Source organism: Nicotiana tomentosiformis, chromosome 11 (assembly GCF_000390325.3).
Source record: "Nicotiana tomentosiformis chromosome 11, ASM39032v3, whole genome shotgun sequence".
Classification (NCBI taxonomy): Eukaryota; Viridiplantae; Streptophyta; class Magnoliopsida; order Solanales; family Solanaceae; genus Nicotiana; species Nicotiana tomentosiformis.
In genome coordinates this window covers 26104436-26131947 of record NC_090822.1, presented here as the reverse complement: position 1 = coordinate 26131947, position 27512 = coordinate 26104436, and the positions used below count along the sequence as shown (strand labels likewise).

The window sequence follows — 27512 nt, the reverse complement described above, 5'->3', positions numbered from 1 at the left end:
ATTTATTTTAAATTGAGAATTTATACTCAGTCATATTCATGTCATTACATATCATATCTCAGTCTTTGTTATTATTTATCGATACATCATATCATCATTTTGGGCTGTTCTCATAACATTGTGAGCCCATGAGAGAGAGACTGGAGAGGTTGATGACTGAGGGAGGCCGAGGGCCTGATTGTGATAATATTTTTGGGATCGGGATGCACGCCGCAGCAGGCCATGTTGGCTTTATATATATTATACTATTTCACGTGAGTTGGTTGTGTAGCATGTGAGTTGGCCGTGCGGATCTAGACATTTATATTATTGCACGTGAGTTATCCGTGCTTATAGCGCTTGGGCTGTAGGAGCCCCTCATGAGTCTGTACACACCCCCAATGAGCGCAGTCGACTATAAACAGGGATCAGACTACACGCCGCAACAAGTATTGTATAGCGTTGAGTGATTGAGTGTGCTGAGCATAGTGAGAGAGAATGCGAGATAGTGAGATTGAGTACTCTGAGAGTGTGAGTACATGAGTACAATCTCTGAGATACATTGCATTGACATGCACACGTGACATATATGCATAGAGATGTGTTTTCCTCATGCTGTACGGTATCACATTATTCATGATTTCTCACATATATTGACAGATGGGCATAATGATGCAATTGTTTTACACTGGTTATCTAAAAAGAAAATGAGATATTTTATTTATTATTGAAAGGATTTTGGAAAGATTACTGTTTTAAAACTTATTCATATTTTTGGTAACTTCGGCAAACGATTTGGGTTTTCACTGATGTACTTGAAAGGAAGAACTATTATTGTTGAAATCATGATTTGACTTAGCATGTTATCTCTGAGTTACTTCTGGTATTATTTGCTTTATGTCGTTATTAACTGTTGTGGATTAGTGATTTTGGACTCGACCTTGGTAGAAGCTCGTCACTACTTTCAACCTAAGGCTAGGTTTGTTACTTACTCAGTACATGGGGTCGGTTATACTGATACTGCACTTCTGCACATTGCGTGCAGATATTGGCTGTCGTTGTGGCTGTGTTCGATGGTTGCCGGATTTGAAGATGTACCTGCGTTCCTGTTGTAGCTGCCTCTTGTTCAAGGTAGCCTTAAATTTATAAAAGCTCTGTTTATGTACTATTCAAACAGACTATGTATTTATTTCATTTCCGCTTTGTATACTCTATTCTTAGAAGCTCATGATTTGTACTACCAGTTCTTGGGGAAATGTATTGGTTTTAGATATTCTCTTTTAAATAATTGATATTGTAATTGGATAATTGAAAATTGGCTTACCTAGCGGGGTGGGTTAGGTGCCATCACGACTAGTTGGATTTTGGGTCGTGATAGTGACCTATAGAGCTGACTGAATATTCTAGATAGGATGACCTCTATCAAAGGAACCCCTGCCTCCGTACGAGACACAACTGAACCCTCCAATGAAGTCTCATGTCATAGGTTAGACCCTCAATGAACCTCCGTACCTTCTCCCTCTCAGTAGGGATCAAGATAGTTGTATGGCGTGAAAAATCAAGTCTAGTCTTATATTGACTAATGGTCATGCTACCCTACTAAAGGTGCTCGAATTGATTGTGCAACTCCTCTCACTAAGTGAATGGAATAAACTTCTCCAAGAACAACTGCCAGAACTCAGCCCATGTGAGAGGAGGTGATCCTGCTAGCCTCCCATGTACATACACCTACCACCACCTCTTGGCAGAACCATGCATCTGAATTACGGTGAAGTCAACTTCGTTGGACTCCACTATCCCCATGTTGCAAAAAATCTCATAGTAATGGTCCAAGAAGTCCTAGGGTTCCTCAAAACGTGTACCACTATAATGAGGGGGATACAACTTGGAAAACCTGTCCAACCTCTTCAGCTCATCAGCTGACATCGCGGGTCCGTCCCCAGGCTGTGTAGGAACTATAGGTCGAACCTCCACAACTGGTAGCACTAGTAGGGTATGGTAACCATGAGACATCCGCTCGGGAGTATGAGTAACGGGAGTCTGAACCCCTCCCCCATCCTAAGAAATAGTTATTGCCACAGGAAACACATCAACCTGAGTCATACTCTCCATAAGACCAACCATGCAGACTAAGGCGTCTTTATGTACTAGGTAGCAATGAACCCCTCTAGAACCTGAGTTGGTCCCACTGGTTCTGTAAAAACAGGGATCCCGTCATCCTGTTGTATCTAAGGTTCGACAACGGGTGTTGTTGCATGCTCTAGGCTAAGCTCTGCCTCTACTTCTGGCTCTACCTCGCTGCGGAAATTTGGGGCTCCTACTTCTGTTCAGTAGCAGATGACGTACGTGTCCTCACCATCTGTGGGAGAAGAGAAGAATAATTCAAACTTAACGATAGAAAAAAGTCTCACAATATCGAAAGAAAGAAAGTGAAGTTTCCTAAAGCCTTATAACCTCTAGAAGATAAGTATAAATGTCTTTGTACCGATCTTTAAGACTCTACTAAGATTGCTCATGACCCGTGAGACCTATGCAACCTGGGGCTCTAATACCAACTTGTCACGACCCAAATTTATGACCAATCAGGGTCGTGATGGCGCCTAACACCGCTTGTTAGGCAAGCAACATACAACAAACAAATATGTAAGAACTGCAATAAAACTAATATCAGGATAATAACATAGCGTAAAAGCAATTCAGAGATAAACATAATAAGTCTAAAACCAACATCTGACGTCAACCATCCCAAGATGTGGAGTCACAAGTACATGATCTTCTAGAGTTTACTACATACACTATTTTGAAAGAAATACGATATTGTCTGAAAAATAGAATCAATACAACTAGGAAGGTGACTCTAAGGCCTACGAACAGAATACAACTCTACCTCAAATCACCCATCAAGTATCCACTAAACACCTTTCGAGACTCCACTGGTACCTATATCTGGATCTGCACAAGAAGTGCAGAAGTGTAGTATGAGTACAACCGACCCAATGCACTCAGTGAGTATCGAGCCTAACCCCGACGAGGTAGTGACGAGGCTAAGACAAGACACCTATAATGAACTGAGAAGTTACATAACAACAAGTAATGAAATAATAAGTAAAGTGTCACGGATGAAAATAGGTTAACAACAAGTACATGGATAACAAGTACATAAACAAAGGGCTTAAAGCGGAAACATAAAGTAAAGTGTCACTAAGTAAGTCCCAAATCGTAGTTTATCAACAACTTTGAACAACCTTTTAAAAAGTAAATGATGAAGCCGTAAAACCAAGTCCACACAATGGAATCAACAAAGAGGCACGACATCACCCTTCGTGCTTTTATTCTCACTCTTACATTATAATATAAAAACACGCATGGAAACACCCTTCATGCATATCCTCACATTCACTCAAGCACAAAAGCACCCTACGTGTATATATATATATATATATATATATATATATATATATATATATATATATATATATATATATATAACACCCTTTTTGCACTTCACTCTTCCTCACCAAGTATCACATACAACACAATATCAAGAAAGGTGGGAAGCAAATTCAACATCAACAATTGTATTGAACACAACTCATCAAATGAGAATCTTCCAACAATTATCAGCAACAACCAATCAACAATTCAACGATCTCAACACCCATTTCTCAATAATCTCAACATAGAAACTAACTTGAATACGAGAAATTAAAGTATCACACCCAAATCCCACTATAGGACGTGATGGCGCCCAACGTCGTCGTTAGGCAAGCCAACCATTAAATCAACACATCAATAGTTAATCCAAAATACATTTCAAAACAACTAAAGAAATAAAGAGTGGAAATTGTTCATTTTTTAGAAAATATATATATTATTATTTTAAATGTTTGAATGAGGCTAAAATATAAACCAGGAAAATCATAAAGGAATACAACCAAGAGCAAGATCTAAATCCCCAAAACCCGGTGTCACAAGTACATGAGCATCTACGAAGGAGTACAATACTAATACAATATATCACTGGAATATAAAATAGACGTGATAAAATAAATGAATATGATGGAGACTCCGTGTGCTGCGGACCGTAATATGGAATGAAGCTCACCATAAAGTCACCTCAGCAACTGCGCCTATGAGCCAAGATGACAACAAAATGAACTTGTCTTAGTTCTGCACAATTAGTACATAAGTGTAGTATCAGTACGTAAATCAACGCACACCCATTAAGTATCTAGCCTAACCTTTTAGAAGCAGTGACGAGGGGTTGATATCGACATTTACTAGTGGTCCAATAATTAAAGTACAATAAAAGTAGACAGTTATGAAGCATGGCAAGTAAAATAGTGAAAACAGATATAGGTACATAATACAATCCTCCATGAAGAGTAAACACGAAGTCCTCAAAGACCGGATACTTCCTCAAATAGAATACATAATGGTCATGAAGACTCATAAGTACGATGACTCCTTATCAAATATTTCACATGATTCTACCGAGGCGAACAACCCAATCCTATAAGAGTAATGGCATGATTTCCTACCCTAAAGTACGGCCCGATCCCATAATAATCGTGTACACTACCGAAGGTTAACCGACCCGAACCATAGACACATCTCATAATACTTCCCATGTCATACGACCCGATCCATAATAGTACTGCTGAGGCGTTCAGCCCAATCCCATAGGAATAGCAAAACTTGACAGGTTAATGGCCCCACTCACGAATATATGTGTGAGTTATGAAATCAAAAAAACTTTTTGAACAATTTCGTACAACACGAGATAAATCCATAAAAGAAAGTATAAGTTCCACCACTAACCAAGCTCATCTAGTATTTAAGATAGCAAGGCTCGATACTCTATATAAGTCCAGTCTTAGGCTAAATATGATAATTAAGGCATGTAAATAGGCAAGGATAACTAAAATAATACAATTAAAGCATGACATGAGTCTAAATCTACCCGGACCTAATTAGAAATTCTAGCATATACACGAACACTGGTCATCTCGTACGAGCGGAGCTCCCACAACATGCAACACATAGAAAATATAACACTTATGGGGTAAATTCCCCCACACAAGGTTAGACAGGAGACTTACCTTGCTCCAAAATCCGATAATTGTCTCCAACGCCTCCCTAACACCTCAAACCAATGCCAAACATTATGAAACTAGTCATAAAACATGCAAACTAATCTAAATACACTCAATGACTTATAATTTAAGAATTAGAAACAATTCTCAACTCTACAGGAAAAGTCAAAGAAGTCAACCATCAAGCCCACTTGTCCGGATTCCGAAAATTCTCGAAGATAAACATTAATAATAGCACCACGAACTCAAATATATAATTTATTCTCAATTCCATGGTCAAAATCCAAAAATACCATTTCTAAGTTTTCTTCCAAAATCCCATAATTTCTACCAATTTTCATGTTAAATCCATATATAATCAATGTATTTAACTCACAGTGAGTAGGAATCACTTACCTCATGATAGATGATGAAAATAGCTCTTCAAAATCGTCCCAAAATTGGCTCCAAATGAGAAAATGAGATGAAATGAGCTAAAACCTGATTTTGCATTTTTATACACTGCCCAGGCTTCCTTCTTTGCGAACGCGGCATATGCCTCGTGTTCGTGAAGCACAACTCAGCCCCAACTCTAAATTCCTTTTTGCGATCGGGAGACCAGGCCCGCGATCGTGATGCCTTGCCAAGCCTGGCCATCGTGAATGCGACTTGACCATCGAACGCGAAGGTTATTCTCCAGACCCTACCTCTCCTCCGAAAATACGATGCCCTTGTCACGAATGCGATGTACCTATGCCCCGACACCTCCGCGAATGCGACTCCTCCACTACAAACACGAAGCACAAACAACCTCCAGCAAAATATCCTCCATCGCAAATGCGTGCTTCCCACCGCATTCGTGAAGAACAAAACCAGAACCATCAATCCAGCAATTTAAATCAAAGGGAATTGGTCCGCAACCACCCCAATATACACCCGAGGCCATCGGGACCCCGTTCAATCACACCAACAAGTCTGAATACCTTATCCAAAGGCTCGAAAAGCCGAGAATAACATCAAAACCACAAATCGACGATCAAAATCCTCATTTTACTTTCAAACCTTCAAACTTTGCCGAATGCATATAAATCACACTTAGACGTTCTGCATCACGACCAAACTTCACTCACAGGTTCCAATAAATGAAATTAACCTATCCAATATCCCGAAACACTGCCCAGAGTCTGATAACACCAAAGCACACTCCAACTCAAACTTAGTAAATTTTAAAACTTTCAAAATACAACTTCCGGTAATAAGCGTTGAATCGCTCCCGGACCATACGATACTCAACCCGGACATTTGCTCAAGTCTGAAATCACCTTACGAACCTATAGGAACTTTCAAATCCCGATTCTGAGGCCGTTTACTCAAAAGGCAAACCTTGGTCAACTCTTCCAACTTAAAGCTTCGAATTGAGAATTATTCTTCCAAATCAACTCTGAATTGCTCAAAAATCAAAACTGGCTACACACGCAAGTCATAATACATAAAGTGAATCTACTCAAGGTCTCGAACCGCCGAACGACATGCTAGAGCTCAAAGTGACCGGTCGGATCGTTACATTCTCCCCCACTTAAACAGACGTTCATCCTCGAATGAGCCAAGAACCGTTCCAAAATTGCCAAAATCACGGTATAATACCTCGTGCACCTACCCGTGCCACCACAATCCATATGAGCACATTAGCTCAACCTAGACTACAGATCCTTCCTGCTGCCTTGGCCCACAAGACTTAGAACCAAATTTCAACATCCGAAATTTAATATAAGGTCATATTCTTGTATACATTGTATCAATCTCAACAAGTTGTACCAAAATATGATCATACACATATATAGTAGTCACACAATGTACCACATAATACATATGCCCATAGTAATTATCTTCCAACCACACTAGTTGTAACTTTCGAACCTGGTACCGGTAATATACGTCATAACACATAAAAATATTGTTCCGAACCTCGAAATACTTCAATGATGAAAGAGATGTGCAGACTCTCATAACTACACGTCAAATCAATAAATCATGGGTTCTTCCACTTGAAAAAGCCATTGTCGCCTTCCGAACTGATTAGTGACATTCCTTCTTTAAACATACATTATACCCATCTGATTGTACTAATTCAAGGGCCAACCACCTCGTCTCACCCAATACAAGCTGCCGGTTGATAAGCCACATCAAACGTTATAAAAAATTCCATACGACGTCATCAATGCGCCAACAAGCCACAACGCAAATATGACCAATAAGGAAAAACGAACTCGAGTACGGAACTATCCAGCCCGCATAACAAGTAAAACAACCAGACAAATGCTATGAACCTATATCAGAGATGAGGAACAACACAGACAAAATAAGTATAAGGAAGCATACGTCTCACTGTTGCGGCATGCAACCCGGCCCACACATGATACCGTTGTGGCATGCAACCCGATTTAGACATCATACACGTGGCGGTGTTCCACCCGATCCACACATAGCAACCAGTAAGGGAATACCATCGAGCCAAAATGTTGACACTCTCTAGACACATGTATAACAACCACAAGCATGCAAAGTGCATAAATATAACTCTGGGGAGATGGATAGCGCCTTGCGGTACAAAAGGCCAAGCACGATTAAGGTGCAATAAACAACCAGCAACTCGGGAGTCCTCTCGCTCATACAATACCACAAGCTACACAGGATCATGACACACGTGTGAATACCAAGCCGCCTCAAAACCTAGATGGAATAAAAGAGTAACACATGAAAAAGATGACGACAAGAATAACATCCATTGCGCCCGTTGACCCATCCACAAGTAATGTTATGCTGAATAAGCATGTCTGATTTGGCGTAGAATATATATTCACATTATGCCTGCCAATGGACCTCAAAGCCGATTCTGAACACCCCAAAATAGGTCAATAACATCCCAAAGATCCATAATGACCCTATCCATGACACATACGATCAACCATCAAATCTGGAACAAGCTCCCACAGTTTGCAACCAAAGGAATATAGCGTCTCTTAGACATATACTCTCCAATCAGTGACAGTAGCAGAATCTTTATACCTGATTTCCATCTCTACCACTTAAATGACTGACACGTCACACTTGCACAATGATCTCGTGGGAGATACTCCTATAACCTTCCGCACCAGCTAGCAAAATCTGCACATCCATGGCTACCAACCATACTATTTTTGTAATGCAAATCAAGAATCCGCAAATCAATAAAAAATGCCTCTTCCACAGAACACCATTATCAAGCGGCACTAAAATAGCACCAGCATACCCTGAACCTCAGAAATATTTCCCCACTCCTCCGAGCTAGTTACACCCCTGTCAAAACTGAACCACAATATGGTCCTTCAATTCAAATCCACACCGCTCACTGCATCTATCATGCTACTACGCGAGAGTGCAAAAATCCCATCATAAATACTGAACCACCAATGGAATAAACACTCCATCGGCTATAATCCTTCACTTTATTCATTTTAGAAGAAAAATTGCGACACGCAACCAAATTACCATAACCTCAGAACACACAAACCTCAAGTCGTGGCCTAAACCTCCATAAGTCTTTTGAGACCTATTTGCACATAACAAACCATTGGAATTGAATTTGTTGGGTCTAAACACACACGCAAGTATACGCCGTCGACAAGTAATAAAGTGATAAGAAAGTATCGTTCCCACGAGAATTTATGATCAACTATTGTCCAATCTAAACTATTTATAAATTTAATGCTCAAATGAGTGTGAAGAAGATGGTTGTGATTTTTGTAACTAAATTACTATGAACTAATAAGCAAGAAAAAAAAAATAAGATTTCAAGTAAAGTAAACAAACACTTAGGAAGAATTCAATGAGATGGGGGATATTCCAGGGTTATGGGATTAACGTCTCTCCTATTGCGTTTTTTCGGTTCATGTAATCAATTGGCTTATCTAATATGTTGATTAGCAGGGTTGATTATGCTCGCGAAGTTCTTTCGACGCTTTGCTCGCCTATTTAACCAACCTAAGACTATATGTTTATAGAATCAGACTTGACAATAACACATGTAGATTCCTACAAAAATAACCAAGTAAGGCAACTAGAATATATGTCTATCCTAATTGCAAATCTATTCTCCAAAGACCGGATTAAAGAACTTACTCTATTCAATCTTATATACAGTCTATAGTTCCCACTTATGAGTTCAACTATAAATTTGTAGATAGTACTCTATGGTTAGTTACGTAATAGAATAATTAAGTGCAAGATTGAACAAACAAATTAATATGATAAAATCAAGCAAAATAATCAACCGTCAAATTAAAATAGTTAAGAACAACCCATAACCCCAGAATAATGAGGTTCTTATCCACTCATAAAAGCTATGAATACTAGATGAAGGATGGAAGAATTGATGAATTTTGTGCTCCCTAATGTTCCGTACTTGTGTTTTTCTCCCAAAGTGGCGTCTCCCCCTCCAAAATAGGTTTAGACATGATTTTATACGAGTTGGGAGCGTCTTGGGTCAAAATAACCAAGTCCGAGAGAAATAGGACAAGTTCTAATCACCAGCGCCCAGAGTAGCGTGGGGCTCTAACCCTCGCGCTGGGAAATTTTAGGGACGGATTTCTGCGCCACAGGTAGCGCCCCACGTTAGCCTGGGCGCTACTTTGTGGCATTTTTTCCATTTCTTCCCCTTTTTTCTTCAAATCATGCACCTTCGTCCCACATTGCCCCCCGATGATTCCTACACATAAAAATACCACTAATTAGCACAACTTAATCTACGAAACATGAGTAAAATTTGAGGCAATATCCATATAAATATACATACTTTAAGCCGAATATCACCATCCCACACTTAGACCCTTGCTCGCCCTGGAGTAATGGAACTATAAACTACGCCCCGACAACGTACACATCAACTATGGAGGAGCAATTCAATTTTTTAATCATACACTCTACCTTTGACTATGGTCAATACCGACAAGCAAGTATGAACATACGAAATTCACATTATTCTCGCTTTAAATATGCCAAAGTATAAACACTTCAATTTAACCAATTCAAACAACCTACCCATAACCACCCTACCTCAAGAGCTGACTCATTACCACTAAGCACCCTCGCGCACTCACCCAATTTAAGATCAAGTGCCAACAAGAGAGTGAATATAGAAATATTCCACACATTCAAATATGACTTTGAAGATAAATTAAGGACATCACACAATTGAACAAAATTCGCTCACTCTCACAAAGAATTTCATGTGCATCCCGTAGTTGTCCATAAGCTTGCCCGTACTGTACATCTCTACTAATCTAAGCTAGCTAAATCTGGGATCAATTAGGACTTTGAGGTTGTAATGTAGGCTAAGGAATGGGTATGATACATTTAGGAATGGTGACTAACCCTCCTAAGCACTTAAGTACACTACACTCAAGAATTGAGCACTTTTTATTCTCAACCAATTCACTCGCCTCAAACCATACAAGACATAGCCCTTTCTTCAATGAAGCACTTCTACACTAGCACGAATTAGTAAGATTAGGAGGTGTGTTCTTTTCTTACTTTTAACTACCAACATTATTTGTCTTTTTTTTTTCCTTGAAATTTTCTTCTCTTTTTTTTTCTCTACACACACTCCATACATTAAGGTTCATCAGCTAGTGGTATATTTTACAACTTTAGTTCACCGTATGGGCTCTTCTATGGTTCCACTCGAAAGCTACTTCCCAAATCTCTAACCTTACTTCTTTTAGCGCCTAAGTGCCTTCAGAGGTAAAGGTTCAACAAGCTCAAATTAAGAACAAAATATGGATACGGCTTATAGTGTGGGTGCCAAAGAAAAGGTCTATAGGCTCAAAGGGGCTAGTAATGAAAAATTTTTATTTGTAACTAAAAGCACATCTATGATCAATAAAGAAACGCCTACTTTATCTCCTAGACTAGCACAACTTAATGATTTCGCTTCGATCAACACACGGGACAAGTTCTAGCTACACATGATAGCACAGAATAACACAAATCCTCACACACATTACACATGACTCAATCAAAACAATTCTAATTAACTCTCAAGTCAAGCAAGCACATATAATTGAGAAATTTTAAGTAATAATGCACTAGGTGACATGCAAGTCAAACAACAGAAAAAAAGGCGTCACAAAGTAGGCTTTTTATTTTAATTAAGCATTACAATTCAAATCAAATATAACAAAAAGACAGAGCACATGCCATAGCCTAATGTGCCAGGACCAAACATGTCAACAGGTATCTCAGGGCAACTCAGTTTTCTTCCTATCCTATTCCTAAAAAATAAAAACAAAATACTCGGTTCAAGCTACATCCTTGTAAAAGAACCAGCGCCCAAAGAAAACCCAAGGGATACAACCTAACTATCCTAAAAATAAAATAAAATCTTTTTGATATTTTTAATCGGACTTTAATTCCTCAAGAAAACTGTCCAAAAGATCCATCGTCAGGAAAAGTCTGAGCTTTTTTTCTAATTTTCTTTTCAAAACTAGACTACTATTAACTAACTAGACTATATCTACTATGAGTTCTAAAATAAAGCTAGTAAAAAAAATAGTTTTATACAATTGCAATTCAGAAAGTAGTTCTCCCACGCCACACTTAGATAATGCATAGTCCCGGATGCATATAAGAATTCAAAATAAAGTAAGGTGGGAAGAAGAACTCCCTGCTAGTCGGACCCATAAGGGTCATACTCGGATCATTCATCCTTAGAGCGCCCACTAGTCGAAGCTCCGGGCTCATCATCATCCACTCCCAGGGGCACCAAAGCCATTTTCCCCATGACATAAGCACGAATATCATCCTCATCATCTAAGCCTTTATGGGTGTTCTCATCCTCCGATGGGTGAATGGAACTGCCAGGCGTAATCCCCAACATTACCTTTGAAGAACTGGATAAAATTTTGTAGATGCATATGCTCCTCAACCGTAACGCCAAACTTGCTCATTATCACATTCAGGTAACTATATAGATACATATTGAAGTTTTCATTTCGCGCATTCTGCGCAGCCTGGCTCAGCTTGGATGTCGACTCCAAGAAAGAAGTAATGTCCAACAGTCCCTTTGGAGCCTCCTCCACCTCATAATAACCAGGGTACTAAGGCACCTCACAAGATAGCATGTACTGCGTCAACAAGTTACCAAAGAAAAAACGTTTTATTTTTCTCCCAAACCGTGTGAGGTCCATATCTCCTAACATGATATCGCCTACATTGACGGGTCACCTAGCCATAAGAAAAATGATCAAACACACCCGGGCTAGAGTGCACTCACTGTTGTGCTCCACCGATATCAGTTTGGCCTGCACAAAGTTCTACCACACCTTGGCAGTTTTGTTGAAGTCAAATCGGATAATCTCAAGATGTGTGTCACTTAAGTCCTTGTCCATTTTGTATTAGAATCGATGCCACATAGAGTATGACAAATAGCCTTGTAGCTTGGGCACTTGACAAATATTTGCAACCCCTACGGGTTAGGGCAATCAACTCCTAAGAAATTTCATAACGAATCCCTATCCATTGGCACTTCCTTTACCCAGACCCACGACATGAACCAATACCCATTCCAATTTGCATAGAGCTCCCTCACCATGCTCAAATTTGCATGTCCCGGGCACTCAAGAAACTTGTCCATCTTCATATCTCTCAATCGTGCTAGCACGTCGGGGAAGTTCTTCTCCAGAGTGGTCACGTTAATCCCCATTTCAGAGACATACAACCCATATGGCTCAAAGTTATGATACCACTGGATGGAGTCCTCCCAAACCAAATCAAATTGGAGTTATGGTCCCCGATGGTTCCCTCCTTGATCCGCCAGCCTCCTGCTTGCCTTTTGCTTGCCGAGATGACCCTTCACCTTGCTTGTGCTTTTTAGGAGGGGGAGTAATAGTAGAGGACTTTCCCACTCCTTTTCCTTTATTAGCACTGTCACGAGCCATAGCAATATACAACATTATCAATTTGGATGTAAGTATTAATTGAGAAGTATGTCCCAAGGTTAAAGTGAAGGTCAAAGTTGACCCCACACTTAGAACCGAAGGCTCTATGCAATATACTCACAATAGTTTTTCAAAGAGTGCGCAAGTGTTGCACCACAAGGCAATGGGTACTGATGATTTTCCATGCCACAAAATTATATTCCAAGTGCTATTTCATACAAAACAAAGTAGTCACTATGGCCATGACATAGCCTCAGTGCAAGCAAGAAACACTTGAGTCCGAATTACTACAACTAATATAATACACTACGAATTCTAACAAGAGGCTACAATATGCATTACACATGATACAAGGTGTGGGTAGTGTGATTATGGTATGGTTAACATGGAACACAAGCTTCGGGCTATGTGAAACCACCGTCAAACACCCCAAACTTATCCCAAAATCACATACAAATACACCCGTCTACTCACACTTCAGCGGTGCACAATATACTCTTTCAAGCATTTTATCAAACAAGTGGTGGGCATTAGTTGTGTGTCTCTTTATTCAACAATGGTGGATCATGAGTACCCTCCCAATTTTAAATGAAGTAGAGGGAATTGTAGTTTACTACTCCGTAGAATATTTTCACAACCACATTCAACAACCAAATTGCACATCGAGACCATCCACAATAACATCATAAGTTGTAAAAGCAAATTAGGGGATATTGAGGAGTGGGGGTTGTTTGGGATGGGGATGGGGGACTTAAAATTCCAAGAAATCAAAAAATACAAGAAAAGAAAGAGGAAGAAGACACATACCTTTGAGTTTGAGATGAAAGCAGGCAAAGAACAATGGAGAAATTTAGAGAGAGGGAGAGAGCAAGAAGTAGGGAGAGAGAGTGTTGTGAGAAACGTGGGTGAGGGATGATATATATATATATATATATATATTCACTGCACCCCAGCGCGTCACGCTAGGCCTGACGCTGGGGGATTTTTACTTCTGTTTTTTCCACCCTAAGCAACGTGGGGCGCTAGCCTGGGTGCTGATTTTTGCATTTTCTATTTTTTTTTAATGAACATCTCCACCTAACCGAGCACTTAGTACATCCATTATACACATCTCACACCATTCCAAACCTATGATTTCTATGACTACAAAGAAAACAAAAAACTCTAATGTACTCTAACTAAAAAAGAAAAAACAACTAAACTACGAAAGCAATAAGCAATTGGTTGCCTCCCAAGAAGCACCTGATTTAACATCACAGAACGATGCAACACATTCCCTCACGCATACACCAATTCTATCGAAGTTTTGTGACGACGAACGCCACCACCCCAATAGTGTTTCACTCTCTGGTCGTTGACTAAAAATGTGCCATTTCTTTTGGAATCCTTTAGCTCAACAACTCCATGCTTTATAACCCGCACCACTTCAAATGGACCTGACCATCTAGACTTGAGTTTCCAAGGAAAGAGCTTCAACCTTGAATTGAACAATAGAACGGCTTGATCGGGTTCGAACTTATGATGCAAAATATGTTTACCATGCAATCTCCTTGTTTTCTCTTTATACAACTTCACATTCTTATATGCATGTAGTCGAAACTCTTTGAGCTCATTTAGTTGCTACATCTATTTTTTCCCAGCTAGATCCATGTCAAAGTTGATCTTCTTGATTGCCCAATATGCCTTATGCTCAAGCTCAACAGGCAAGTGACGAGACTTTCCATAAACCAACATGTACGGCGAAGCACCAATTGGAGTTTTGTATGCAGTGTGATATGTCCATAAAGCATCATCCAGCTTGCTAGTTCGATCATTCCTACTTGCGCTCACTGTCTTCTCCAAACTTTTCTTCACCTCCCTGTTTGAGACCTCCACTTGACCACCTGTTTACGGATGATGAGCAGTTGCGACCTTGTGTCACACCCCATACTTAGCTAAGTGGTTGCCCAATAGTTTGTTACAAAAGTGAGTACCTCCATCATTGATCAAAGCACGCGGAGTTCCAAATCTCGTAAACATATTATTTTTTATCAAAGCTCACCACCACCTTAGCATCATTGGTAGGCAGAGCAACAATTGCAACCCACTTTGACACAAAGTTAATTGTAACCAAGATGTACCGATGGCCATTCGATGCTGGAAATGGCCCCATGAAGTCTATTCCCCAAATATCGAAGCTTTCAACCTCAAGTATTCCCTTCAATGGCATCTCATGCCTTCTCGAGATTGTACCAATCGTTTGGAACCTACACATTTTTTCACAAAAGCATGTGCATCCTTGAATAACTTGGGCCAATAGACTCCCAACTGCAACACCTTTGCAGCCGTTTTGTCTCCACCATAGTGCCCCATATACGGTGATGCATGACAATCATGTAAAATTACTTCCATATCCTCCCCAGGATCACATCGGTGCACCAACTGATCTGCACACTACTTAAACAAAATTGGCTCATCCCATAGATAAATTCTAACATCGTGCATGAATTATCTCTTTCCATTCGGAGATAACTCTGACGGAGTCACCCCACTTACAATAAAGTTCACATAGTCAGCATACCATAGGGTCGTGCCAACTGTGATGGCTAGCAATTGCTGATCAGGAAAACTTTCCTAAATTTTGCCCCATTCCTCAACATCTGTGAGAGTTTCCAAGCATGACAAATGGTACGCTACCTGATTTTTTGTTTCTTTTCGATCTTTGATTTTCACGTCAAATTCCTGCTAAAGAAGAACCCAACGAATTAGTCTAGGCTTAGCATCCTTTTTCTCAAACAAATACCTGATGGATGCATGGTCTGCGTAGACGATGACTTTAGTTACCACCAAGTTGGCCTTAAAATTGTCAAACGCCCATACTACCGCTAGTAACTCTTTTTCTGTGATTGTGCAATTTATCTAAGCTAGGTTTAGAGTTTTTCTAGTGTAGTAAATTCAGTGGAACACTTTATTTTTCTTCTGGCCCAATATGGCCCCAATTGTCGTGTCATTAGCATCACACATCAACTCAAAAGGCTCTCCCCAGTCTGGGGCGGTGATAATTGGTGAAGTCACCAATATCTTTTTCAACTCCTCGTACGCCTTCAATAAATGCTCATCAGACTTAAAGGCGTATCCTTCTCAAGAAACCTGCACAATGGATCAGAAATCTTAGAGAAATCTTTAATAAATCCACGATAGAAACCTGCATGTCCCAAAAAGCTTATGACTCCTTTGATAGAGATTGGAGGCATCAATTTTTCAATTGCATCCAGTTTTGCCTTATCCATCTCTAACCCATATTTGGACACCTTGTGCCCGAGTACAATTCCTTCTCCTACCATAAAATGGCACTTCACCCAGTTCAGCACTAAATTTGTCTCTTCACACATGGCAAGCACTTTACTCAAATTCGTTAAGCATTCATCAAAAAATGGTCTGAAGACCGAAAAATCATCCATAGATACTTCAACAAATATTTCTACCATATCAGTGAAGATTGCCACCATGCACCTTTGAAAAGTCGTAGGTGCATTGCACAACTTAAATGGTATTCACTTAAAAGCATAGGTGCCATAAGGACAAGTCAATACTGTCAAATAGCATAAGTGCTTTCTCTAGAGAGTCATCCAGATATGCATCCACATCATTTTTTCTTCATCTTTTTCAATCACAGATATCATTGCTAGATCATCATAGTGACTTGGCAACTGAATTGCTTTGTACATGTTAAATACTGCTTACACATTATCAACCCAGAGAACCATTTTTCATTTACTAACTTGTATCACAATATCAGCGGTGGCTAAAAAAGGTATTCCCAAGATGATGGGGACGTGTTCATCAGCTTCATAGTCCAATATAATGAAATCTGCTGGCAAAATAAATTGCCCAATTTGTAGTAGCACATCTTCTTTCACCCCCTCTGGATAGACAATAGATCTATCAGCAAGCTGCTATATGACTGTGATTGTCCTTGGGGCTCCCAACCCCAATTGACTGAAAACTGAGAGGGACATCAAATTATGCTAGCTCCCAAATCACAGAGTGCCCGTCCCATATCTACCTCACCAATTCGCACAGGTATGGTGAAGCTCCTTGGATCTTTCAACTTTTGCGGCAACTTTCTTTGAATTCCTGAGGTGTACTCTTCAGTAAGTGCCATTATTTCAAACTCTGTCAACCTTCTTTTGTTAGCCATAATATCTTTGATGTACTTAGCATATTTTGAGATTTCACGTAGCACATCAATCAATGGTAGATTCAATTGAATTTGGCTCAGCATATCAAAAACTTTGTTGAACATCCTGTCATCACTTTTCTTCTTCAATCTTTGTGGGAAGGGAGGTGGTGGCCTTGCGATCGAAGTCTTTTCACTTTTTTTCAATTTCTATCTCAGTTCCCACCACAGTTTTTGGGACCAGTTCACCCTTAGGAGTGACTTTTCTTTCTTTCTTTTTGGTACTTCTTCTAATTCTCTGTCATTACTCAAAGTTATAGCATTTAACTGAGAATTCTTATCTGTATCACTTGGAAGGGCTCTGGCAGGTTAAGTATTTTATTCACCCTTCTTGGTTCACCCTCACCCTGCCAATTTTGATCATTTCTAGTGAAATTGTTCAGCAGAGTCTGAATCTCACAGTATGGCTTTTGCATGCAACTTTCTCCACAAGCTGAATCTAGATTTAATTTGGAGGTCTCGTCCAACCAATCCACTAAGGTATGTCCCAACACCTCATCAGTCTGACAATGATATAGGTAGTCCCAAAGTAGTTTCTTATATCTTTCTCAAGCTTGACAAAGAGTCTCACCATCTCGTTGTTGAAACCCAAGAATCTGGCTCCACAGTGACTTTGTTTTCTTTGTGGGAAAAACTTGATTAAGAATTTTCATGCTAGATCATTCCAAGTGTGGATTGAGTTTGCAGGCTCTTTGGTTAACCATTCCTTAGCTTTCTCCGGCAGTGAAAAGCGAAACAATGCCAGTCTGAAGTAGTCCTTGGAAACATTCGGATAATTATAAGTATTCATAATTTCCAAAAAGTTCTGAATGTGCCGATGTGGATCTTCATGAGATAGACCCACATACTGTCATATGAACCGAATCAGTTGTACCATGTACTGTTTGAGCTCAAAGTGACCCGTGATGTCTGGCTTCAAGATAGCCTGAATCATTTTAGTAAGATTAGGCCTTGCGGCCTCTATCACTGATCGCTCTTCATTATCTGGCATCTCGATTGGTTGTGGTTGGACTACGGTTCCCAACTCTACAATTTCTGTTCTTGCTTTCGCCTCCATCCTTAACATGTGGAATAGTCTTTTGGGTTCAGGATCAAAAGGCAGAAGGCTATTCAAACTGTTAGTTCTTCTTAGCATTCAATGTGAACACTTGTAGAGTCATAACAACAAAACAAATCAAATCTCAAACAAAATAAATAAATGCTTATTTCAAACAAGTAGCTAATTTCTAAATCCCCGACAACAACGCCAAAAACTTGTTGGGTCCAAATGCACATGCAAGTATACGCAGTCGACAAGTAATAAAGTGATAAGAAAGTATCATTCCCACGAGGATTTATGATCAACTATTGTGCAATCTAAGATATTATAAATTTAATGCTCAAGTGAGTGTGAAGAAGATGATTGTGATTTTTGTATCTAAATTACTACGAACTAATAAGCAATCAAATAAATAAGATCGCAAGTAAAGCAAACAAACACTTAGGAAGAATTCAATCAGATGGGGGTATTCCAGGGTTATGGTATTAACGCCTCTCATATTGCACTTTTCGGTTGATGTAATCACTTAGCTTATCTAATCTGTTGATTAGTAGGTTTTATTATGCTTGGGAAGTTCTTTCGACGCTTCACTCACCTATTTAAACCAACCTATGACTATATGTCTATAGAATCAGACTTGACAAGAAAGCATATAGATTTTCCTGCAAAAATTACCAAGTAAGGCATCTAGAATGTGTTTATCGTAATCGCAAATCTATTCTCCGATGCCTGGATTCAAAAATTTACTCTATTCAATCTTATATTCAATCCATAGTTCCTACTTTAGAGTTCAACTATAAATTCATAGATAGTACTCTATTATTAGCTACGTAATAGAATATTAAGTACAAGATTGAACAAATAAATTAGTATTATAAAATCAAGCAAAACAATCAATCGCCAAATTACAATAGTCAAGAACGACCCATAACCCCAGAATAATGAGGTTCTTAGCCACTCATGTTCATAACAATAATTAAAATATTATTTTTAAACATAAAAGCTATGAATACTAGATGAATGATGGAAGAGTTGATGAATTTCGTGCTCTCGAGTATTCCATACTTGTGTTTTTCTCTCAAAGTAGCGTATCCTCCTCCACAATAGGTTTAGACTTGCTTTATACAAGTTGGGGGCGTCTTGGGTCGAATTAACCAAGTCCCGAGTGAAATAGGATAAGTTTCTGTCACCAGCGCCCTTGGTAGCGTGGGGCACTAGCCCTGGAGTTGGGAAATTTTAGGGGCTGATTTCTGCGCCACATGTAGCTCCCCACGCTATCCCGGGCGCTACGTTGTGGCATTTTTTCCATTTTGTCCCCTTTTTTTGATTCAAATCACGCACCTTCATCCCACATTGCCCTCGAATGATTCCTACACATTAAAATACCATGAATTAGCATAAATTATTAGATTACACATCGGAAATCTACGTAACATGAGTAAAATGCGAGGCAATATGCATATAAATATACATACTTTAAGCCGAATATCAGAATCGCTCTGAATAAACCAAATTACGGAGACTGCCAAGCTCGCAAGTATAGTCATGAAACACCTGTATAGCCTAATCGCACCAAAGGAACTGATCATTTCCTTTACCATGCTGATCAAAACCACTACTAAACTGACTCAATTTTTTTCGATTTCCCCTTGGCTTACCTTTAAAATAATACTCTCTTCTCCATCACACAATGGACCTTAATCGACACGCATCCCGAGTGACCCCAAATCATAAGACCAAATCGTTTAAATACCCATAAGCCATTTTAAACTCTTAGCATGCACTCAATAGTATCTCCAACTGATACCCCTATTCTAAAAGATCTTCTGTGAATCCAAAGTTATTTCTTCCATCTGACCCAGTGACATTCATATAAATACTCCAAGCCTCTTTTACAACCCGCTGCAATACTCTATCTTTAGCCATGCAACGAACCCGAAAGTCATTAGGTACTGCACTTTAAATTCTTAAACCCACTAGAACCATTACTGAGAGCCGCCCACTCTAAACATTCTCGATTATATAACCAAATAACTAGTGCTCCTCTAGTATATGAATACTCCAAAGAAGCAACCGGATGAATCCTTTCCCTTGCACATCACATCCATAAGAATTATAAATTTTGAAGTCATTCCACGACCTTCTCATAAATCGATAAGGTGAAATGTAGAACATATCCATCAAATTCCTTTCTCAAATTACACCTGATGTCCCCCTTCTCTAGTCACAACCAATTCACCAACATACAGATGACCAAAAATTGTAAAGACACACGAACACATAACCCAATCATCGACGGTAGGCTCTCCCACTTGGTTTTAATCCATAACTTCAAAACCCAAGGACTTAATGACTTTTCCTTCTAGATACCATGATCTCATACTGTTACCCAGCCAAATTCTCACAAGCTCTTATTGAACTAACCATACACATCCCGAATTATCAGCCACAAACTCACACTCGACCTCCTGACAGTCTCTTAATATTCTTCAAGCGATTCAAGCCCACATCGTAGTATATGCATCCCATTAGATAGAAGGTAGAACTTTTTATAGGAACTTCACCAATCATGCAGCCTCTAACCGTCTCACGGAAGATAGCCCCACTTGTGTAACCTCGTATTGATATCCCACAACGACATTGCCATGGGTACATCCACTATGAAATCGGTTAATCCTACTGAGTCCACACTCGTCCACCAGTTGTAAGAGTTATCTCATTCCACCAACACCAACTGAAGGTCCAACAATACATTTACAACTCGAAGCTATATCGCATCCACAAAATGATAATCAAGCATTCACACTCCTCCGCATCCTAAGAAACTCTTTTCGTCACATTTGAACTCCCAAGTATAAAAGCCACTATCTCAGACGAAATACACAGACTTAGTCATTTGTCCACCATAACCCAAATCACACTAAGCTTTCTCAAAGCATGTGAATATCCTACCACAAAATCTATATGATACGGTACCACTCCCACTCTCGTTAAACCATCTCCCTAAGTAAACTACTCGATCTCCGCTGCTCATACTTGACCCGCTAACAATTTAACCATCGCGAAACATATCCTACCATGTCCTTCCTCATCATCTGTCACCAGTCATGCCTCCCCAATTCACGATCCATCTCTGTGGCACCCGAACATATCGATTGTCGTCAAATTTAGGCCTCCTCAAGGATCATCTCCCTCGAGCCATCAACATTGGAAACACCTATCTGACCCTGAAGTTGCAATATACCGTCATCTCAAATAACCGCTTCTTAGGTACTCCTTCGCAAAACCGTGCTCCCAAAGGTAAACAAATGAAGACCAACATACTAAAGAACCTTAGTGCACTCAAATAAGGACGACGACGCCACAATACAAACAAAGTTTCCACTAAGTTTGGAAATGCCCAATCTCTCCATTTCATCGGTTAAAGCCTGAACACCCATAGCCAATTGCCCCTCCTGTGTTGGAATTAAATACCGAGTCTTCTAATCACGAACCGAATAATCCTTTTTCCAGAAGCATTCACTGCTGCAACACATAAGTAATCACCCTCCAAAAGGCAACGATAATAGTCGCCCGCATACGCAAGGTAAAATATCCTGCACCATATCTGTAGCATCTCAACAGCTCGTCGGTGCCCAACTATTATCGAATACTCAACATCGCTATGACTGAGTAGGAAGGAAATGAATATATAGGTTTCAATCGAAATCAAATCGCACGACAAGGAATCAAGAAAAGGAAGTTCTCCTAACAGCCCTGTAGCCTCTCGAAGATAAGTAAAGACGTCTCCTTACTAATCTGCAAGACTCTACTAGACTGGCTCATGACTCGTGAGACTTAAGTCAACCTAGTGCTCTGAGTTAATCCAAAATACATTTTAAAATAATTAAAGAAATAAAGAGTGGAAACCATTCGTATTTATAGAAAATATAGATATTATTATTTTAAATGTTCGAATGAGGCCAAATATAAATCAGAAAAATCATAGTGGAATACAACCAAGAGCAAGATCTAAATCCCCAAAACCCGGTGTCACAAGTGCAACAACATCTACTAGTGAGTACAATACTAATACAACATTTGTCTAGAATATAAAATAAAAGGGATAAAATAAATAAATATGATGAAGACTTCTTGTGCTACGGATCCTAACATGGAATGCAGCTCACCATAAAGTCACCTCAACAGCTGCGCCTATACGCCAAGATGACCGCCAAATGGACATGTCCCAGTACATGCACAATTAATGCAGAAGTATAGTATGAGCACGTAAATCAACGCATACCCAGTAAGCATCTAGCCTAACTCCGAAGAAGTAGTGACAAAGGGTCGACATTGACACTTGCTAGTGGTCCAATAAATCAAGTACAATAAAAGTAGACAGGTATGAAGCATGGCAAGTAAAACAGTGAAAACAGATATAGGTACATAATACAATCCTCAACTGAAGAATGAACACGAAGTCCTCAAATACCGGATACTTCCTCAAATGGAATACATAATGGTCAACACCAAATAAATGGTCACATATCAAGTCATGAAGACTCATAAGCGTGCTGACTCCTTATCAAATATTTCGCACGATTCTGCCAAAGCAAACGACCCGATCCCATAAGAGTAATGGCATAATTTTTTGTTGTGGCATACGATCCGATCCCACAATAATCGTGTAAACTGCCGAGGGTTGACCGACCCGAACCATAGATGTATCTCATAATACTGCCGAGGTTGTATGGCCCAATCCATAATAGTGTTGCTGAGGCGTTCAACCCGATCCCATAAAAATAGTGAAACTTGACGGGTCACTGGCCCCACTAATATATATATATATATATATATATATATATATATATATATATATATATATATATATATATATATATATATATATGAGTTATGAAATTTAAGAAACTTTTCGGACAATTTCATACAACGCGGGATAAATCCATAAAAGAAAGTATAAGTTCCACTACTAACCAAGTAGCTCGTCTAGTATTTACGATAGCAAGGTCTGATGCTCTATACAAGTCCAGTCTCATGCCAAATATGATAATTAAGGCAGGTAAACAGACAAGGATAACTCAAACAATACAATTAAAGCATGACGTGAGTTTAAATCTACCCTGACCTAATCAGGAATTCTAGCATACGCATGGACACTCATCACACCATACGTGCGTAGCTCCCACAACATGTAGCAAATAGAAAATATAGCACCTACGGGGTAAAGTTTTCCTCACATGGTTAGACATGAGACTTACCTCGCTCCAAAATCCAAAAACCGGCTCCAACGCCTCTCTAACACCTCAAACCAATGTCAAACGTTACGAAACTAGACAAAGAACATGCAATCAAACAAAATATACTCAAAGACTCATAATTTAACAATTATAAACAATTTCTAACTCTACACGAAAAGTTTGCAAAGTCAAACCTCGGGCCCACGTGCCTGGATTCTGAAAACTCTCGAAGATAAACCTTACTCATAGCACCACAAACTCAAATATATAATTTATTCCTAATTTCATGTCCAATTTCGTGGTAAAAATCCAAAAATACGATATCTAGGTTTTCTTCCAAAATCTCATAATTTCTACCAATTTTCATGTTACAATCCATATATAATCAATATATTTAACTCACAATGAATAGGAATCACTTACCTCATGATAGATGACGAAAATGGCTCTTCAACATCGCCCCAAAATCGGCTCCAAATGAGAAAATGAGATGAAATGAGCCAAAACCTGATTTTGCATTCTTATATACTGCCCAGGCATCATTCTTCTCGAACGCGGCATGTGCCTCGCATTCGCAAAGCTCAACTCAGCTCCAGCTCAAAATTCCTCTTCGCGATCGCGAGACCACGCCCGTGAACTTAATGCCTTACCAAGCCTGACCATGGCAAATGAAACTTGACCGTGCGAAGGCCATTCTCCAGATCTAGCCGCTCCTCAGCAAACGTGATGCCCTTGTCGCAAACGCGATGTACCTCTGGCCCCAAACCTTCGCGAACACGACTTCTCCACCGCGAACGCGAAGCAAAAATGACCTCCAACAAAAAATCCTTCATCGCGAATGCGTGCTTCCCACCGAGTTCACAATGAACAAAACCAGAACCAGCAAATTAAATCAAAGGGAATTGGTCCAAAACCACCCCGAAACACACCCGAGGCCCCGGTGACCCCGTCCAATCACACCAATAAGTCACAATACCTTATCAGAACTAATCCAAAAGATCGAAACACCGTGAATAACATCAAAACCACAAATCGAGGATCAAAATCCTCCTCTTATCTTTCAAAACTACAAACTTCGCCGAACGCGTCTGCATCACACTTAGACATTTTGGATCATGACCAAACTTCACGTATAAGTTCCAATAAATAAAATAAACCTATCCAAGGTCCCGAAATACCGCCCGCAGTCCGATAACAACAAAGCACATGCCAACTCAAACTTAGTAAATTTCAAAACCTTCAAAATACAACTTTAGATAATAAGCGCTTAATCACTCTCTGGCCATCTAATACTCAACTCGGACATATGCCCAAGTCCGAAATCACCTTATGAACTTATAGGAATCTTCAAATCCCAATTCTGAGGTCGTTTACATAAAAGTCAAACATTGGTCAACTCCTCCAACTTAAAGCTTCCGAATTGAGAATTATTCTTGCAAATCAACTCCAAACTGCTCAAAAATCAAAACCGCCTACACGGGAAAGTTATATACATAAAGTGAAGTTACCCAAGGCCTCGAACCACCGAATGACATGCTAGAGTTCAAAATGACTCGTTGGGTCGTTATATAAAGAATTGTACAATATATCTAAAGCATGGAAGACATAATACACAAATCACGTGGCACAAATAAGGCAAATTCTACCTGCATGCTTATCCCATGACCAACGCTTATACAACTATCACCTTGCATATACATCTCACCCAACACATAGATCACATCTCAAATAGACTCGATTCTACTCTATTCCCCTCAAATCAAGGTTAACTAAGACACTTACTTCTTTTCGGAACCAATCAACAACCCAACATGCCTTTTACTTTTGAACATGCCTCCAAACCACCCGTATCTAGTCAATTATTGTTCAAAAATATCAAAACAAGCTTTAAAAACTACTCTTGAATGAAAAAGGTTCAATCTTTAACATAATAAAAAATTCAACAAAAAGTTAACTCAGGCCCACGTGGTCGAAATCCGAAATTAAGACGAAATTCCCATTACCCATTCACCCCCGAGTACGAATATGTACTTTGTTACGAAATTCGACCTCAATTTGAGGTCTAAATCTTAATTATATAAAATTCCTAAATTATACCAAACAACCTCCAACTTCTACTCTAAAATGTGTATGCTGCAGATAATCCCAATGTGAATCCATAGACCACATTTTCAGCAGGGGTCCTCTTGCCAGAACTGTATGTAGAAATTTTACATGCATCACATGTATAAGCACTGATGAGTTACTTGTTAATTTGCTTCTACTGAAATGGTGGCTCCACAAAAGCAACAATGAACTGCAACAACTACTTTTGGACAGAGTTACCATCATTGTTTGCTGGAATCTTTGGAAATATAGATGTAGTGCTAAGTATGGGGAAAAAACTTCTTCTATGGTTAGAGTTATTCTTGCTATTAACTTAGGTATTCATTTCCTCGTCAAAGCCAGTCATCCCAATATGAAATGACCTCATAAGTAGACTGATCTTTATACTATGGTGGAAGAGCTAAAACATATTACCACAATTGTTCAGGTGATATGACAGAAACCCAATTTTGTGAAAGTTAATAGTGGTGCTAGTGCACTTACCAACCTAGGTAAAATTGGAGCTGGAGTCATTGTAAGGGGTCATAAACGCCAATTCATTCATGCCATATCTTGTACACTTGGTGAGGGCTCCAATAATCTAGCAGAAATAGAAGAAACTATCATTGGAGTCAAATGGTGTGTGGACAATGGATTCACCAAGATTCAGCTTGAAACGGACTCCAATCTACTCAAGCAATGGCTAGATAGAGAGAGTGCACCCCCTGGAACTTGGATATGCAAATGCAGAAACTCAAGGATCTTTGTTAGCAATGTGAAGTCATTACAATCTCCCATGTATACAGAGAAGTCAATTACCCTACAGACTCATTGTCCAAACTCGGTCAGCATTTTGCATCACAAACACACTTCTACAACAAGTGGGAGCTCCCCACTCACATTAGGGGTCAAATCATTCTAGACCAAAATGAAACTCCCTCTTTCAGGCATAAAAGGACAAACAATGTTCATTTACCTCCGCAATTCCTAGCTAGTCACTCTCATGATTATGGCTAAAACTGACCTTCAGAGGGGAGCAGACCTAACAGTCCAAGCCATCTTGATCATAATGTCTCTATTTGAAATGCTTACTCTTAAATGTTGGCTCCACAATACCTATCACAGGAAACACAATAACATGTTCAAATCCAATTAGAGAAGAACAGAAATGAATTTTTTCATAACTTTGTTTGTTTTATTATTTTTTGTAGGTTCCTTTTCCCATTGATCTATTCTTTTTCCTGTTGCCTTTTCATCCCACAAAACTAGCACACGCAAACTTCTCCACATAAACAGAACATATAGCTCCACACCACTCCTCAGAAAACACAAAACAGTTGTGTGCAGCTTCTCAAACTTCCAACATATACCCACCATTACAACAGCATAGCATATATCCTCTACAACATCATCACAACAACAACACCAACATCATCCTACACCTTAAACCCCAGACCACCATTACCAACATCAACTCACATAATCTCAATCTCACCTCACATTTCATCTCATCTCTCAGAAGCCACAAGAACCTGAGAGATATGCTAAAATCACCAGCAACACAACCGCTATTATCCAACTTACTGTAACTGATACACATTGACTCTACCATTTGTAGCTGCTAAAAATGAAAGGAAAGCACCATGCAACTCTGTTTTTGCTAACAAATTTGTTTTCCTTTTTCAGGTATCAATCGTTCAGATATATATATGCCTATTCCATTGATGTGGTCTCAGTGTGCGGTATTAGCATCATTGATGCTCATTCTGCTGAGAACACATCAATGGTATAAGGTACATCATACATTGATCACCACTCATAGCAAGTCACAACACATGGACAAACTCTTAATCCCACTACATACATTCATCATCACAGCAATACAAGTAGGCTCAGACAAAT

General features: G+C 39.4%; 1 protein-coding gene across 1 annotated transcript; it reads right to left on the bottom strand.

Moving 5' to 3' along the window:
- Positions 1–16623: 16623 nt before the first annotated feature.
- LOC138901165 (uncharacterized) lies at positions 16624–17207 on the bottom strand. The gene is made up of 3 exons (XM_070188910.1): positions 17078–17207; positions 16789–16931; positions 16624–16716 (listed from the first exon to the last, which is right to left on the bottom strand). Exons 1-3 carry the CDS (start codon positions 17205–17207, stop codon positions 16624–16626), a joined length of 366 nt encoding a protein of 121 aa, XP_070045011.1.
- Between the last annotated feature and the right edge of the window lie 10305 nt (positions 17208–27512).